Source organism: Meles meles, chromosome 7 (genome assembly GCF_922984935.1).
Source record: "Meles meles chromosome 7, mMelMel3.1 paternal haplotype, whole genome shotgun sequence".
Taxonomy (NCBI): Eukaryota; Metazoa; Chordata; class Mammalia; order Carnivora; family Mustelidae; genus Meles; species Meles meles.
Window position 1 is genome coordinate 109014614 of NC_060072.1, and position 17041 is coordinate 109031654.

The following is a 17041-nucleotide window of genomic DNA, read 5'->3' on the forward strand; positions in this document are numbered from 1 at the left end:
TCGGTTCCCGCGTGACACCGCTTTATTGATGCACATACTCATTTCAGTCTGTGGCTGGAGGAGAGCACAAGGGCTCCCCGCTCCCAGCCACTGGGCCTCAGAAGCTGGCTACCTCACTCCTTGAAGAAGGTCCAGGCGCAGGTCTGGGACAGTCCTCCACCGTCCCCGTTCCTTCATGGGCAGCAGGGGCCGAGAGACCCACAGGCCAGGCATCTCATCCTGGTCGTGTCCATGTGAGGGTGAGACCTAAATCTGGGTCTCGGTGGGGAAGGAGTGAGCCTCTAGGATTCCCAGTCATCCTCATCCTCTTCTCCAGGTGGCTGCTGTGGGGGAGGCAGAGGTGGGATGGAGTCTGACATTCGGGCGAAGGCTCCTCCTGGCCCCTCGCTGGCCCCTGTCGCGGGTCCTTTCCCAGAGATACCTGGGAGGACAGAGGTGGAGGGTGAGGGGGTTAGTTTGGGACACCGGTTCACCCAGCCACTGGAGACTTAAAAACAGGAAGAAAAAGCAGAATGTGCAGGATACAGAACATCCTGAGATTCGCAGCCCAGGGAAGGCAGCCAGGCTCCGTGTCCTACCTTTACGCCGCATGACCAGCTTGTTGAAGAGATCCGACATCAGGTCCCCACCTTGGCTTGTGGCTCTCACTGTAGCAGGAAGAAGTCCCGGGTCAAGAAGGATGAGGGGACCAAGGACAAAATCTGCCCCTGGGGTGACCTATTCAGGGTTAGTCCTCTCTTCTGCTCACTCTCCACACCTGCCAGCCCCGCCCCCCTGCCGCCCCCCCCCCCCCCCCCACAACAGCATCACTGCCAGGTCCCAGAGCTGCAGGCAGTCACTGGAGCCAGCACTGGGGCACTATTAAACTGGCAGAGCTGCCCTGTGAGACACAGTGGGCAAGGAGGACGGGCCCCACTGTATGGACAAGGAAACTGGCCCAGAGAGGTTGTTGGGTAGTTTGCCTGAAGTCACAGCACAAACCTTAGAAATCTAGCTAGAACTCAAGCTCGGGACTTGAAGGCACTGCAGCTTTGGCCCCAGGTGTTCTTTTCTTTTAAAATTTTATTTATATGACAGAGCCGGAGAGCACAAGCAGAGGGAATGGCAGAGGGAGAGGGAAAAGCGAGCTCTGCACTAGGCAGAGAGCCTGATGCGGGGCTTGATTCCAGCATCCTGGGTCATGACCTGAACCGAAGGCAGACGCTTAACCATCTGAGCACCCCCAGGCACCCCAGGGCCTGAATGTTCTGAGTGCTGCACTCAGGATGCAGAGCACGGAACCTGTGGCCTTGAGAGGCTTGGAGAAGCAGGACTGCGCTAACCCTCCAGGTCTGCAGTCCCTACAGCAGCTCAGGTCCCCAACCATGTCCTAAGAGCTCCTGGCAGAATCTGAGCTGGGGGAGGCTTTGTCTCCTATGAGTTTAGAGAGGAAGGTTCTAAGCAGGATACAAAACCAGGAAGGAACCTACAGCCTAGGCAGGAAGGGTGAGAATGTTAGGGATGGCTGCCCAGGGCTTCCCACAGACTGCCTGGGGAAAGCATGGGGCTGGTGGGCTGGGTGCTGCCCCTCTGACCTCGAGTCTGGTGGCGGCTACGAGAGAAGGTGGCCCTTTCCCCAGAGCCCCCTACCGGAGCGGGCTGAGGATCCTCTCACCTTGCTCCTGCTCCTTCTGTTTCTTCTTCTCCAGCTTGCGCTCCTTGACACTGCGGAGCTTGGCCTTGCCGATGCCCCCAGCCTGGCGGATGGACTCCAGCAGAGTGGCCCGGCCACTGGAGGGGTCCACCACTTCCTTGGGAGCTCCCTGGACTGCAGCTTGGGGGTGGGGGGAGCAGGATGTGAGGAAGAGGGCTGCTCAGGCAGGCCATGCTGCAGGACAGCCTTGCCCAGCCTGAGGTTCTGGGGGTCCAGGGGCTTCCCCTCGAGCCTGGCTGTGGGTCTTCTCTTTTGAAAGAGAAAGCCAGTGAGTGAGTCTGAGCTCTGGGAGACCGTCTGCAGCCTGGATGCTGTCTGCGTGTGCCTGAGCTCAGCCAGTCCTATGTCCAGGCACCCCTGGTCCCTCTCCTAATGCCACCTAGTTTAGGGCCACTGCAGAAGTGGACTGTGGGAATCTACTGATGGAGACAGTGTCTGAACTTGACACATGAGCCAGCATGGGGTTTCTGTGCCACCTTTGGGTGCTGGAGATAGACGGGGAGATGTCCTGCTAAAACTGAAATCCTGCCATTTACGGATATGAGTACTTTGTTGCTGAAGCCTTCTACTGTTTCTGGTAGCTGCCCCTTTCCCACTGCTATAATTGGAAATGGGGGACACCAGCTCTACCTGTCCACATCCAGGCTCCCTCTACCCCGGAGATGAGAATTCTGGGGGGCTACAGAGTTTGAAAGCCACTCTTTCATGAACCCAGGGGAACAAGATTTTGAAAATAGAACTATTCTGAAGGTCTAGAATTTATGGTTCTATAAACCTACAGGAAACCCTCCCGGGATCCAGAAATTAGAGGCATCCTCAAGAGCACACACCCCCTCGCCCTGACCCACCACATACCCCAGTGCTGCTCTTACCTAAAGGAGACACGCCACCACTGCTGTCCTCTTCCCTGGCCCCTTGGACCGGGGAGGCCATGGGCTGGGATGGGGGTGGGGGAGCGTTGACCAGCACAGCCGGAGCTGGGGGAGGCGGGGGTGGCGGTGGCGGTGGGGGGGGTGCTGTTAGCACCCCATCTTCTGGGTCTGAAAGAGAAGTGTGGGAAAGTGTGAGGTGCCCAGGAATGCAAGTGGCCAACTAAGGGAGTTCTTGCCCAACTGCTGCTCTCTGCTCACCCGGCTTGAAAGTCTCGGCCACCTCTGTGTGGAAGGTGGGCAGCTCTGGAATGGTGCCAGGGGCGGAGGGGGCAATGCCGGGGCCCAGGTCAGCGCTGTACATGAGGTCATCGGCGATGCCTGGCAGGTCGGGCAGGTAGGACGGCACGTCGATCTCAGGCACTTGGCCCAGGTCAGGCACATAGAAGTAGTTCTCTGGAACCTGCAGGATTAGGTGGGGGCACGAGTGGGGGCTGAAGGGGGTCTGGGCCCTGCAGTTAGACCCTGAGGCAGTCAGCAGGGCCTCGTGCATACCCATGGACAGCAGGGTGGGATCAGGGGCTCAACAGACCCCTCACTTAGAGGATGCCGCCAGGCTTTCTTATCCCCCATCCCCGGCGGGCAGCATGGGCTCTACCTGCTGCTCCAGCTGCTCCCTCTTGCTGATGGACAAAGGGGCATCGAACAGCTTCTCCTCGGTCTCTGCCCCCAACATCACGTGGGTCTTTGTTACAGCACCAGCCAGGGGGTCCAGAAAGACATACTTTTTGTACCTACAGAGGTGGGAGGGATGTCAGGCAGCCCATCATCAGCTCAAGGCCCAGGGTCCTGACCCAGCTTTCCTACTTCATCCAGGCCACAGTTAGTCTATACTGTGGACGCCGACACCTCAAAAGGGCAATCAGACTGCTGGGCTCCGGGCTCCCCAGCCTGCAGGCTTCCGCACCGGAGTCTGATGTCCCCCCCACCCATCCTGGGGCCCCCACCAGGCCAGGCCACCCAGCCACCCTCCCCGGGCCCCGCTGTGTGCCGTACAGGTTCTCTGTAGTGTTGAACAGCAGCAAGGAGCTGACGGAGCTGATGTTGCTGGGAAGGCCCCCCAGCCCTTCCTCGGCCTCATCCTCAGGCTCAGGCTTGGTGTTCACACACACAGGGAAGTATTTCAGCTTCTCCTGGCAGGGGCAGTAGCGCGAGGATGGTGGGCTTCAGGACTGGGCCAAAGTGACCACCCATCCCAGTCCAAGCCCTCTCGGGGAACAGAGCCCTCAGTTCCTCCCCGACACCCAGGATCACCCCCTGTAAGTGTGTGAGCCCCTCAGACCTGCAGGGCCCACTCGTCCAGGGGGCGGTGCTTGCTCTGGATCCTGTGGCGGGGGCGTCTCTGCAGGCCAGGGTCCTGAGCACCCGTGAAGATGGACCCGTACTCCTGCAGGCGCTCTGGAGCTGGGTACTTGGCACTGGAAAACACCTGGGAACACATGGAGTCCGAGATGCTCCAGAGAGTCTAGGGTTGGGGGGGTGGTATGAGTAGGAATGCTTGAGGTGTGGCTGGGCAAGGCGGGCAGAGACCCAGGCAACTTCAGGAGCATAGGGAGAGAACAGGGATGGGATTTCTGGGACTGCCTGCCAGCCACGGGGACTCAGGGTCACATGGTCTACCTTGATTGCTTTCTTGCTGCCCTTGATCTTCTCAATCTTGGCCTGGGCCAAGGAGACCCTCTCCCCAATGGCCTGCAGCTGCCTCCGGCTGAGCTCTACTCGCTGAGAGATTCTGCCATGGGGGGAAAGAAACAAAACTCAGCGGCTGAGGGCTGCTCCCCAAGCCCCTGCAGTCTCCTGCACCCCTGCTTCTATCTGCAAACTGCAAGCCAAGGGCTTCCACAAGGGCCCTTAAAATACAGTGTTACCTTTATTTACGGCTGACCTTTAACTGTCCAGGTGGCCTCCGCATAGATCTCTACTCTGAAGGGTCTATAAATGAACTCCACTGAGTTCTTGGAGCTCTAGGTACGAATGGGCAATCACCCTGGCCCCAGGGTGGTGCCTGGACTTGCCATCTGTCAAGAACAGGGCCCCTGCCACCAGGAATTTACAGCTTCAAGCAGGAGCAAGCGAAGAGAAAACAGTCATGATTCCTGTACAAAATTGCCTATTTCCAGATGAGACTCGAGCTCCCAAGGAGGAGGGAGGGTGGGCAAAGCTGGGTCTAAATCAAGTCCCAGACCCACTCATGTGGAACTGCCCTTACACACAATAAACAGCTCCCGTGGACAAAGTCCTCACCCTGGTTCCCCTGTGTGGTCAGAGGGCTCTCTCAGAGGCTTCCACCCACCCTTCCCAGTGCAGCGGGCTCCAGGGACTCCAGGGCCCTGAACAGGCCAAACATGTTCCCGTGTGGCCTCTGCACTGAATGGAGTGCCATCCCTGCAGACAGCCCCAGGACTGGCTTCTTTGCTTCACCGAGCACACTCCTCACTGAAGACTTCCTGATCACCGCCTCTATAAATGTGCACCTGTCACTTTCCACCCCCCCTTTCACAGGGAGCCACTTGACATGCATCTACTGCCTATCCGCTCTCCATGGGGGAGATGGCTGGGCTTTGTTCCCTACTGTCTTCCCAGCACTGGCACCTGGAGAGCTCCATGAGTGACTAACACCCACGTGCCCTAAACATAAATGCACAGGAGCCTCACGCTGTCCCCATTACTGAGCAATGGCCGGGTTCTTCTCCCTGCGGAGCGGACTGGGTGAACAGGGGCCAGGGTATCCTCCTCCCAACTGCTCCCCCACCTGCACAAACACCAGCTCCTGCCCATGACTGCCACACCTCACATTCAGAGAGAGTGCGTGTCGGCACCCACCTGGCCAGAGGGAGCATACAGGTGAGAAGGAGGCAGGACTGCCAGCTCCAGTTTACCGGGAAAGGGCAGAGGCCACAGCGATGGCAGGGGGGCACCAAAGGTCTCTGGGGTCAGGGAACACCAGGACTTTTTTTTTTTTTTTTTAAGATTTTATTTACTTATTTGACAGAGAGATATCACAAGTAGGCAGAGAGGCAGGCAGAGAGAGTGAGAGGGAAGCAGGCTCCCTGCCGAGCAGAGAGCCCGATGCGGGGCTCGATCCCAGGACCCTGAGATCATGACCTGAGCCGAAGGCAGTGGCTTAAACCACTGAGCCACCCAGGCGCCCCACACCAGGACTTCTTTAAAGGTTGAACGGTCAAGGCCCTGGACCCATCTTCCTAAATCCAACCCCACCAACTCTAGAGGATTCTGGCCCCCTAGAGAACCTGCCGGATCAGCCAATTTCACAGGCCAGGGGTCTTGGCTCCCTGCAGTCTCCCTGCTTACTCCCGGCCCCTTATGTGCAGGGGCTCACTGAGGCAGGGGGCTGGGGTACAAGCAGGCACCCAAAGCAGCTTAGTCTTCTCTGACAGGCTGGACTGAGTGGGCAGCGAAGGAGACAGAGAACTGAGGGCAGAGCTGCCTTCCAGTGAGAGGACAAAGAACCACCAGACTTGCATGAGCTCCATCTTTTCTGTCAGGAAGAAGGGTTTGTGTCCGCTGAGAAAGGGTACTTGTGCGCAAGTTACCTCCTCCAGCTCCCAGCCCAGCCATTCTGCCCCGGGAGCAGAAGCCACCTCAGTGGTTATATGACAGCTCGGCCTGAAGTCCACATGGAGAGTGGGAGGGACAGCAGAACTGGAGAGGGACAAAGGACATTTTGTTCTCGTTCTTCCATCAAGGAGAGAAGGGCTGATCTCTCTTAGTTGTGAACACGGAGCTTAACCATAAACCCTGGCAAACTTCCAGAATGGATTATTAAATCGAGGGTCTGTAAGCCCTCCGAAGAGAAAGAGGCAGCTCCCAGGGGCCAGCATTGTTCTAAATTCACAGCCTTTCTTTTTCTGACAGGGATATTAGACTGGTGTAGCAGAGGAAAACCTTAAACACAGTGCATCCTGAGTCAGCAAGGATTTTGACGGTTTCTCACAAAATCCTGTGGATGAGATGGAGCTATGGGGGTTGGAGCACATTTAGAAAAACTCAGAGCCAGATGGGGAACAGCGCCCGAAGCGCACTGCTGAGCAATGGACTGATTTCAGCCTTGCACGAAGTTCTCTGGCAGGGCCCCGTCCAGCTCATGCGACACTGGGTTAGTAAACTGGGGAGAGCAAACGAAGAAGGGTCAACATGGTCTGCACGGGGAATCGAGACTCACAAATCTTAAGAGTCCGGAAGGATGGACTGTAATCAGCAAGATGAAACTGACAAGGGATGAGGTCCAGCATTTAGGTGTAAGAAGTCCAGTGCACAAACGCAGACACATGCAAGGCCTGACGTCTTGGTTAACTAGCAGCAAGGCCTGACGTCTTGGTTAACTAGAGTTCAGTATGAGCTAAAAGTGTGTTAAGCAGCTTAAGAAGGAAATGGGATCTTGGTGCACACAGCTCCTTGTCCCTTCTTTCTTTCAGTAAACAGGGGACATCCACTCTCTTGGGGGCACTAGAGAGGAAACAGACCCCAGATTTGTGAGCTAATCGGTGCTGGGCACCCACCTCTCTATAGCTGTGTCCCCTTTAAACCGGATCCACAATTTAGGAGAACTCTGAATTCCTTCTAGACTAACTATAGGTCTGTCTTAGTCACTGCTGTGTCCCTAGCACCTGGCACTGTGTCTGACATGTAACAAATACTGGGAGAAAGAAAAGTGACAAGTTCAAGAACGTCCAAAGGAGGGTGATGGTGAGGAGTGAGCTACTCATGTCCTGAGTGTTCTGGCAACAGGTGAGGTGACTTAGACAATACAGTAATTGTCTCCGTATGTCAAAACCGTCACAAGTGCTGGCAGGTGGAAAAGCGACCGCACTTATCCTGTTACCCCCAAAGACAGCATGAGGACCAGCGGGTGGAGTTGCAAGGAACCAGCTCTCAGTTCTGCACACGGAGAACTTTCTAGTAAACTTTCCTTCTAGGAGAGCTCTGCAAATCAGATTCCCACGGATGAGCACCCATCAGGAATGCTCCAAGGGAGGCTGCTGTGGGGGGCAGGGGAAAGCAGACAGGATTTCCAGGGTCATCCAAGAGCCTACCAGTCTAAGTAACGGCCCCCAGGCTGTCCAACCTCTCACAGTCGGAGCCGTGGTGCCAAGAGCGCAGAGCACGGGTGAAAGGGCTCTCACGATGGGCAGTGGCAGTGCCGAAGGTGGCATCAGGAAGGAGCAGCAGGCCACATGCGGCTGGGACGGAAAGCCATGACTGATTAGCAGTGCCCTCCACGAGGGTTTGGGGGAGTAGTGGCAAGAGGGTGATCTGTTTGCCATTCCTAATCTACGTTCCCTCACTTGGTGGTCTGCTTCACGGCAGGTCAGTTTCCAAGCTTATCACTAAAGCCAAGTCCCCAAAACACATTTGCCCAGACCCCAGCGTGGTCTCTGTCAGGAACGAAACTGGCTCAGCCAATCTGCTCAGAGCCCGGGACAGAGATGAACCGGGGAGCAGACATCTTCCAGGGACAGAAGCAGGTACATTTACCATCTACTTCGCAGCAGTGTGGCTTGAGCAATTCAATGACCTGGCCTATGCCTCGGGCTTCTTCAGCTGCGACACGGGGCCAGTGACTTCTACAGCACGGAAGAATGAGCAGCGGTGTGCCACGTTCCCGCGCTAGCTGGTGAACCAGGTGCTAGTACCACCCACGAGGTTAGGAGGGATGAGGGGCTCCAGGTGCTCAGAGGAAAGCAAGAAGAGGTGGTGCTGAGCAGACATGGGGGAGGACGGTCCAGGCCCAGGAAACAGGCACTTCACAGGGAACACCATGAAGGTAGGGGCAGGGTGACAGGAAGCCACTCCTCCTCCTGGAGCACCCCAGGGACCACCACTTGAGCTCCCGGTTCCCACCTCCCATGCTGACCCCTCCACCCCCTCACAGATGATTTCCTGCCACAGCCTCTCCGCCCCCTGCGATCAGCACACCCTCACGCTTTCCCACCTGCTCACGGAGGCTGCTAGGGAGGAGGGAGCACCAGCTTGTCCTCCTCTTGCAGGTCCTATCCCTTGGCACTGCGGACCCTGAGAAGCTAGGAATGATCTGCTAATTATGCAGGCAGCTGACTGAGCTTCCTAACCTTGGGAGTCACCAGGTGCCAATCAGAGCCAGGAGAGGACAGGAGGAGGGGAGGAAGGGGGGGCAGAGGGGAGAGGATGAGAAGGGAAAAAAGGGAGGGAGGGAAACAAGGAAAAGAAGGGAGAAAGGAGGGGTTGGAAAGACAAGGAGAGAAAAGGGAAAAGCTTTGCAGAGAAAAGGAATCCTTCCCCAACTGACGGGAAAGGCAAGCGATAGCACCCCAACTTCCACACACGGAAGCTGCCCAGCTCCTCTTCCCTCCACTCCCCAACCCCCTCTGCCTCGTCATCTAAGTCATGCGAAGCAGGTGACAGGTGACGTCTCTGGGCGGCTATTTTGGGGCCTGGCTTCTCCCAGGTGAGGGACAGGCAGATCGCCTGCCCGGACAGGGGGAGGCGCGGGTCCAGGAGAGCCTGAGAGGCACTTGTCATTCTCTTCAGGCTCGGCGTGGCTCCCGCTGCGGCAGAGCAGGAGGAAGGCCAGCTCGGAATGCTAATTTCCCATGAGCTCACCTACCTGCGGAACTGGGCACAGGCGCCCCTGGGCTGAGGGGCCTGGGCCTGAAATAGGGGAGCGGTGAGGAGGAGAGACAGATACCCACATGCCTCTTTACATGAGGTTTCAAGCAGGTGGAATAAGCTTGAGGGGGAAGATTCCAAGCCGGGGTCCCTTCCCCAGGACAAAAGCCCATGAAAAATGAAAAGCCCACAGGGTGTGTGGATTGCTGCAGGCTGGGGGTGGGAGGAGCAGGGGAATAAGGCTGGGTCTGGGCCTGCCCCACCCCCACTATCCCTGACCCCTCCCTTTCCTTCATCCCGTTCCCAGTCTGTCATCATGTCTGGTCATTACTTCCTCTGAAATGTCTCTTCTCCAGCCCTCCCTGCCCGCAGCTCCCCTGGACTGCAGCCTCACCCCTTCCATGACTTGACTGCAGCCAACAGTTCTCAGTGCGTCCCTCGAAGCCCCTCCCTCCCCTCCTGGACACTCTGAGTGCTGCCTGCTCAGCCTTCCCTAAACCCTTCTGTCGCACCCTTCTCTGCTGCAGAGTCTCCCTCCAAGGCCCAAATCAAGCACAAAGCCCTATCCGACTCATTCTAACAGCTCACTTGCCCCATCGTCCATCCCCCTCCCTCAGCCCCGGCACATTCCTGCAGCACTGCAGAGCACAGAAAGCAGCGAGAGGCCCCGAGGTCCGGTTCCCAAGGGCATGCAATCGGGTGGGGGGGGGAAGCAAGGCCCACGGACATAGAGAAAGCTGACTCTTCACACCCTGTTCCGCAGTGCAGGAGCTGAATGTATAGGGCAAGTAGCCATGTCTGCACTCCCAGTACAAAACGGCCCATTCAGGCCAGCCTCCCCTGGGGAGCCTGGGATACACCATGCTCCCGTTCAGGCCTCTGATCCACTCGCACCCATTTCTAGACCCCAGCAGAGGCCCTGCAAACCCATATTCCTACCCCTGCCTAACCACAACCTAGCCCTCCTATGGCCTTCAGGAGTCTTCCCCTGACCTCATAGCAGGCATGCAGGTTTTCTCTCCAGCATCCACTTCTTCCTCACTCAAGTAAGGACCCTCATTTCCTTTGGGGAACCCGCTGCTCCCACAGGCTCAGGCCCTGCACTTCAGGTGGGGCTAAAGCTGGGGGAGTAATGCGGGTAACAGGGTCTAAGCCCATCAGTGTGTCACGGCCTCTGCCCCCGCAAGAGGCTCTGGGATAGACATGAGAACCCAGCCAGGCCAGTGTCCCTCTTCCTATTGGACCTGAATGTTGAGTGCAGGAGTATCAGCCCTGCTGGAGGCCAAGGCCTTTCTGGGAATGGGGCCAACAGAGAAACAGCAAGCTGGGATGGAATGAAAGAAAAATCAGGTACTGACGACATCGGTTAAGCCCTGCGACTCCATATTCTGCTCCACAGACTGGTTACTATTTGCTTCAGCGGGTTTGGGGAGTTCTGATGCCTACTTATCATCTCTTCTCTAGATCCCTAGAAGCCGACATGGTTCATTCTAGACTATAAGGTCCTTGGGACAGGAACCAGGTTGCGCACATCGTCGGGACCCCTCAGGGTCCAGCAGGTTTGGCCCAGGGAGGGAGGTCAGGGAGGCGACCAGGCACCAGGCTCCCGAGAGGCACCCTAAGCTCCCTGGACCATGCCAAGGCACTCTGAGGGCCCACCACTCAACACCCTCTCCCAGGAGATAGACTTCCTGCCCTCTCCTCATTTCATCCCTGGGCACAGGGACATGAAACTGTCTACAGGTGCCAAATACCAGGAAGGGAAAGGCCAGTGTGCTAAAACTCCAATGCCTCCCTTAGAGAAAGGCAAGCATACAATCACAATCCTGGTGAGAAAACACAAATGTTTCTGACGGGTTGCTTTTTGTCTCTATTTTGTTTGCTGGGCAGGGGTTGTCTATCATCTGGGACTGATGGCTCTTAAAGGCCTGTGTCCTCTTGCTAATGTGGTCCCTGGGCATAGTTAGCACAGACATAAGCACAGAAAGGGCACATAACAATTTCCGTAACTACTGATAGCAAGTTCACAGAGGAGGAGCAAAAGGGCCGCTCCCAGAGGGCACATGCTGACTGCCCAGCCCTGACTCAGGTGTGGGTGAGTGGTAGCACCCACCTGCTGAAGATGTCTCCAGAGACCTTCTGTAGGTACTGCAGGGCATCGGCCACCTGCTGGATCGCCTCCTCCCGCCGCAGGTCCGGCTGGATGAGGGGCACGGCGTAGGTCTGCCCTGCCAACGAGTGCTGGGTCCTCGTGGGAGTCATGGTGCCTGTGGGTGGGAACCAGAGCGTGAGGGGCCAAGTGCCAGGAGGACAGAGCCCAGCTCCCAACCCAAGCACCCCCTACCCCCGCCCGCAACTGTTTGCTGCAGAACTGTTTGCTGCAGGTCCCAACTCTGGAGGTGGGGAGTGGGGGACAGAGAAACGGGTGGGAGGCCAGGAGCTCCCCGGAGCTGGTACTCTGTTGATGCCTGCTGCGTAAATGAGGGAGGGCAAGTGTTAACGACCACAGAGACCGGAGAGAAGCAGTAAGTGCGGTGCTCTGCTAGGCACCCTTTCCATCCATTATGTCATTTCTACCTCCCAAGCCTGGACGAAGAAGAAAGAAACCGTGGCTGCAGAGTGAAAAAGAGGCTGGAGCAGAGGGATGGATTGAGGGGTGGGGGGCGGAGAATGTCTGTGTCAACTGCCAAATGATACCCAGGTCTGGAAAAGCACAGGAAATGCAGACTCCTGGGTTCTTTTCACTCTGGCCCCGAGGAACTCAAGACCTGTTCCTGAGACAGGACAGGTAGTGGCTGGTGACTGGGCTCTGCTCCCCCAGGCTACAGCTAAGGGGGGCCAGGAGGAAGGAGGGGCATGGGGGAGGTGGGGGACAAGGAGGAAAAACACTCCTTCCAATTGCAGGATGAGGGCAGAGTCTATTTATACTGGGTTTAATTAACTCCGCTCCCTGGTGCCATTAAAGCAGCAATCATGCTGCACACGGCACTGATTTGATCGGCAAGAGATGTACCAGGCAGAATATTAAGGCTCAGGGCCCCTATAAATAGGCCTAATCACAGCCCCTCAGTAGAAGACGGTGAGGAAGACATTAATCAGAGCTGGCACTGTGCTACAGACCTTTTCTCTCTGGCCCCATGTTGGGGCCCCTGAGTGCAACAGAGGTGGAGGTAGGGCAGGGTAAGTGTAACAGGGAGGGCTGAGGAGGCCTCACGGGGGCTTAAAGAATGGTTTGGCTTGGGGTAAGTCGCTTGCCTTCCCTGAATCTCTGATTCTTCCCATTTCCCATTCTGCAGTCTTGAGCATGGCACCACTCTCCAAGAAGTGGTTCTTCCCAACACAGCACACCATCTTCTCCAACTAGGAGCTTACTCCTTTGCTCCCTCTGCTGGCTTCCCCAGCCCTTCCTTCTCCCCGGGCTTGTTCCCTCCTACCAGCCCCTCTGGGTCTGCTCTTCAACTTCTTCTTGGGCAGTGACATCCTCAGACCCAAAGCTGCCTAGCATCCTCATCTGGGCTGGAGAGTCACTCCTCACTTTCCCACTTCTCTTCCCTCCTATCACATGACCTAAGTGGGGCCAGCTGATGCCTAAGCGAGGAACTCAACCCTCGGAGACCATTGCACTCCTTTCAAGAAGTCCCCCCCCCCATTTATATTCATATTGATGCAAACTTGTTGGCCTTTCTAACTTAATTCTGTACCTCGGTTTTCCCATCTGTAAGCTCAGGAGAGGGTAAAAGGTAGAGATACTTCTGTGCACATTTTGAGATGGTTCCTTGTAAGTTACCCCAACTGTGTGTGTGTGCACAGGAGGGGATTGTTCAGGGACAAATCTCAACAAGGAAGTAGCAGGTCCACTCAAGAATTAAGAGACTGAGGGGTGCCTGGGTGGCTCAGTCGGTTGAGCATCTGCTTTTGGCTCAGCTCATGACCCCAGGGTTGTGGGATCAAGCCCCACATCAGGTTCCCTGCTCAGCAGGGGGTCTGCTTCTCCCTCTTTCTCTGCCTGCAACTGCCCATTTATGCACATGCTCTCTCTCAAATAAAATCTTGAAAAAAGAAAAAGAACAAAGAGACTGAGTACAACTGGTTAGTTGTTTATTCATTCTGGCTTCAGACATCTCCGGATCAGCTACTAGATGCCAGCCATGATGGCAACAAAGATGAGTAGGGCACTATGCTAGCCATAGAGACAGCCTCACAAACACACACCACGTGACAAGTGCTCTAATTCAGCCACAATACTAGTGGCTAGAGGAGAAGCCCTGAGGAAGGAGTGATCATCCCCGCAGAGGTTGGGGGAGTCAGCAAAAGGCTCTCAGTAGAAATGGCATCTCCCTACCCGGCCCAGCCAGGCACTGGGGAGAGGGCATTCCAGGTAGAAAGACTTGAACAAAGGTGTGTAGGGAAGGGCAAGTGGTGCTGAGTGATAAGGGTGTAACTATCTTTGGGCCATTAGTAGGAAAAAATTAAAAAGCCAGATTGTGGGGCGCCTGGGTGGCTCAGTGGGTTAAAGTCTCTGCCTTTGGCTCAGGTCATGGTCCCAGGGTCCTGGGATCGAGCCCCGCATCGGGATCTCTGCTCAGCAGGGAGCCTGCTTCCCTTCCTCTCTCTCTGCCTGCTTCTCTGCCTACCTGTGATCTCTGTTAAATAAATAAATATTAAAAAAAAAAAAAGCTAGATTGTGATAAACACTGCATACCCCAGCAAGAAGTTTGCTCTGAAGCCCTTACACCCAAGATGTCCAATATGCTAACCTTTAGCTGTACGTGGCCTACACGAGTGGAGGGTGGTATAAGTGCAAAACGTACACCAAATTTCAAAGACTTAGTAGGAAAAAAATGTAGAACATCCCATTAAAATTTTTATATTGATTGCAGACTGAAATGACCATATTTTAGATATAGAGTTAAAGAACATCTATTACTAAATCGATTTCACCTGTTTTTTTTTTTTAATATTTTACTTATTTATTTGAGAGAGAGCGCGCACGAGCAAGCGAGTGCAAGCAGGTAGAGGAGCAGAGGGAGAGGGAGGAGCTGGCTCCCTACTGAGCAGGGAGCTCCACGAGGGACTCGATCCCAGGGCTCTGGGATCATTATCTGAGGTGAGCACAGACGTTTAACCGACTGAACCACCCAAGCTCCCCCACCTGTTTCTTCTTACTTGTAAAATTACAACGTGGGGCTCACGCCGTATTTCTATTTCATGACACTACCTTACAGAATCCGGTAAAAACCATAACAGACACCATACTCGCCTCTCAGTGCTGTTTAATCACAGAAGTGCATGGACTCCTTCCCGCAAACCATCCCCCGACCCCCGCTCCCAGGGCCCTCAGCCGCCCAAGTTATTAGCAAGGCCGGGCGCAGCCAGGAAGCAAGCGCAGGGAAAGCAGCGAGACAGGTCAACTAAGAGGGGCCGGGGAGGGAAGGGAGCGGCTGAAGGGGGGTCCGAGGACTCGCCCGAGCCCGCTTGCAGGGCCCAGGGGCCAGAGGGTGCAAAGGCCCGTGAGGGTCACGGGACCAGCGGGCCGCGACGGGGAGGGCGGGCTGGAGCCCGGGGCCCCGAGTCCCGCGGGCCGGCAGGGCCCTCGCCGCACCCCGGCCTCGGCCTCACGCCGCTGGGGAGAGCGGCTCCCGGGGTGCAGGCGAGCGGGGAGGGGCCCGTCAGACTCGGGGCAGAGGCTCGGCGCCGCTTCCGGGCGGGCGGCGCGGCTGGATGGCAGCCGGGCGCAGGCCTGTGCGGACGGCGGCCGCAGCCCGGTTCGGCGCCGGGCCTCCAGCTGAGGAAGGGGCGCGGCGGCTCCCAGGCCTCGCCGCCCGGCCCCGCTCTGCCCGGCCTCCCGGAGCCCCTCCCTCCCCGCCTTCCCTCCTCGTCCCGCCCCTGCACAGCCCCGCGCAGCCCCGGGGTCCTCCTCGCCCTCCCCCGGCCCGCCGCCCGTTCCTCACCTGCCCGCCGCCCGCCGCTCTAGCCGCCGCGCTTCCGCCGCGCGCGCTCCGCCGGGTCCTGGCGCCGCCGCTCGGCCTCTCGGGGCGCTCGGCCCGCTGGCGGAGCTCTGCGCAGCCAGTGGCGGGCCCCCGCGCAGAACAGGCCGCCCTCGCCCCCCGCCGCACTCCTGGCGCGTGCTGCGGGGCGCCAGGCCGCCAGGAGCCCTCACTCTTCCCGACGCCCCGTCCCCTCCCCGCCTTCCGCTAGGGCCCGGCCGCGCGCTGCCCGCCCCCTTCGTCCGTCCGCCCCTCAGCACCTCCCCCGCGGTCGACCCAGACCCGGGACCGGTCCCGGCCCCGCCCTCCCTCCGCCCACGTTTGCCCTGTAGTCCCGGCTCGGCCTCTGGGGCGCACAGACTGACGGAAGGTAGAGTGGTGGGTGTGCGGCACCTGGGGTGGTGGTTTCATGCGTACAGACTTTCGGTTTCTCTCTGCGGTTTCTCCCACCGCCTTGGACTCAGGCTCCCCTGAATCCTCTGCCCAGCCAGGCTTCGGGCTGCATCGGCCAGCGGTAGCGAGAACCCTGCCAAGTCGCTATAGCCCGAATCCCCGGCCTCTACGTCAGATCACCCTCCGTATCCGACCGCGCGCCTCATCCCCCACGATCCCCCCACTGCTGGCCCTTCGCCCCGGCTGCCCTCAGCAAGAATCCTGTTGGTCAGCCGAGCAAAGAATTACCTACCCTCTTAGGGATTTTCCATCCGACCCCCGCCCCCCCCCCCACCTTGGCTAGAAATCCCCCCTCGGCCATGCTGTGTTTGCAAGGGACCCTGCTTCTGTACCGAGGTCTCTTACCCCCTCTGTTGCAAAGTCCTAAATAAAATCTCTTCTTACTGCTACTATGCAGCTCTAGTTTTCTTTGACACGTCAGTTCGGAATGATGAGAAGGTTCTGGAGATTGGAAAAGGCGATGGTTGTACAGCAATTATGAATGTACTTAATCCCACTGAACCGGACGTTTGAAAACAGTTCAGATGGTCCATTTGTGTAATGCACGGGTTACAACAATAAAAAAGCCAGATGGTATTTTAACAGACTAAACAAAAATTTAGGTATATAAAGAAAGCATCCATCCAGAGATCCTGCAGTGGTCCCTCCTGAAATCCATTTCTTTGTCTCAAAGTTCTTGGCCCCTATCTTTGAGGGTTGCCAGATAAAAATACAAAACACCATGTTAATTTGAATTTCAGATTAAAAAATGAATATATAGACACAGATACCCCAAACTAAGCACGAGACATATTTACACTTAAAACTTATCATTTATTTGACATTCAAAATTAAGGTAGATGTTTGATATTTTGTTTGCTAAATCTTGCAAACTTACTCTTCTTAAAACTCTCTGAATTTTGTCCTCTTTCCCAGCGGCCCACCCCCATCCTAAAGTTAGGTTAAATTGTCTTTTTTTGGTAAGCACATTACAGTGTCTTGCTGGCTGCAGCATGTGGTCTCTACCGATGATGAGGAAGAGATGGGTTTCCACCTGTATTGTAAACTGAATGTGCCCCGCCCCCTCCAATTAATATGTGGAAGCACTCACCCCCAGTTTGATGGTATTTGGAGAGAGGTCTCTGGGAGGTAATTAAGGTTCAGAGAGGCTGGGAAGGTGGGGTCCTCATGATGAGATTAGGGCCCTTACAGGAAGAGACACCAGAGGGGTACCTGGGTGGCTCAGTGGGTTAAAAGCCTCTGCCTTCCGCTCAGGTCATGATCTCAGGATCCTGGGATTGAGCCCTGCATTGCATGCATCGCATGCATCACATGGGCTCTCTGCTCAGCAGGGAGCCTGCTTCCCCCTCTCTCTCTCTGCCTGCCTCTCTGTC

General features: G+C 56.5%; 2 protein-coding genes across 3 annotated transcripts; one reads left to right on the forward strand and one right to left on the reverse strand.

The window, feature by feature from the left end:
- Positions 1-3: 3 nt before the first annotated feature.
- On the reverse strand, positions 4-15397 carry WASHC1 (WASH complex subunit 1). 2 transcript variants are annotated; one of them, XM_046011700.1, is made up of 11 exons: positions 15180-15397; positions 11342-11495; positions 4243-4354; positions 3905-4051; positions 3619-3755; positions 3221-3356; positions 2824-3025; positions 2566-2733; positions 1655-1813; positions 579-647; positions 4-323 (listed from the first exon to the last, which is right to left on the reverse strand). In XM_046011700.1, exons 2-11 carry the CDS (start codon positions 11488-11490, stop codon positions 301-303), a joined length of 1302 nt encoding a protein of 433 aa, XP_045867656.1. In that variant the 5' UTR covers positions 11491-11495; positions 15180-15397; the 3' UTR covers positions 4-300. The 2 variants fall into 2 exon arrangements, with proteins under 2 accessions (XP_045867656.1, XP_045867655.1); XM_046011699.1 differs by having other exon boundaries at positions 6-421; positions 15180-15394.
- On the forward strand, positions 12366-15955 carry LOC123946472 (basic proline-rich protein-like). The gene is made up of 4 exons (XM_046011847.1): positions 12366-12408; positions 14710-14993; positions 15123-15585; positions 15703-15955. Exons 1-4 carry the CDS (start codon positions 12366-12368, stop codon positions 15756-15758), a joined length of 846 nt encoding a protein of 281 aa, XP_045867803.1. The 3' UTR covers positions 15759-15955.
- The last annotated feature ends 1086 nt before the right edge of the window (positions 15956-17041 follow it).

Excerpts from the sequence above, each read along its gene's own strand:
- WASHC1 (XM_046011699.1), bottom strand. The coding sequence starts at position 11,490 with ATGACTCCCACGAGGACCCAGCACTCGTTGGCAGGGCAGACCTACGCC. Across the intron at positions 3,756-3,904 it reads TGGACGAGTGGGCCCTGCAG|GAGAAGCTGAAATACTTCCC; the intron begins GTCTGAGGGGCT and ends TGCCCCTGCCAG. Across the intron at positions 3,026-3,220 it reads GGGAGCAGCTGGAGCAGCAG|GTTCCAGAGAACTACTTCTA; the intron begins GTAGAGCCCATG and ends CTAATCCTGCAG.
- LOC123946472 (XM_046011847.1), top strand. The coding sequence starts at position 12,366 with ATGTTGGGGCCCCTGAGTGCAACAGAGGTGGAGGTAGGGCAGG. Across the intron at positions 12,409-14,709 it reads AGAGGTGGAGGTAGGGCAGG|GGCCCAGGGGCCAGAGGGTG; the intron begins GTAAGTGTAACA and ends GCCCGCTTGCAG. Across the intron at positions 14,994-15,122 it reads CGGACGGCGGCCGCAGCCCG|CCCCGCGCAGCCCCGGGGTC; the intron begins GTTCGGCGCCGG and ends GCCCCTGCACAG.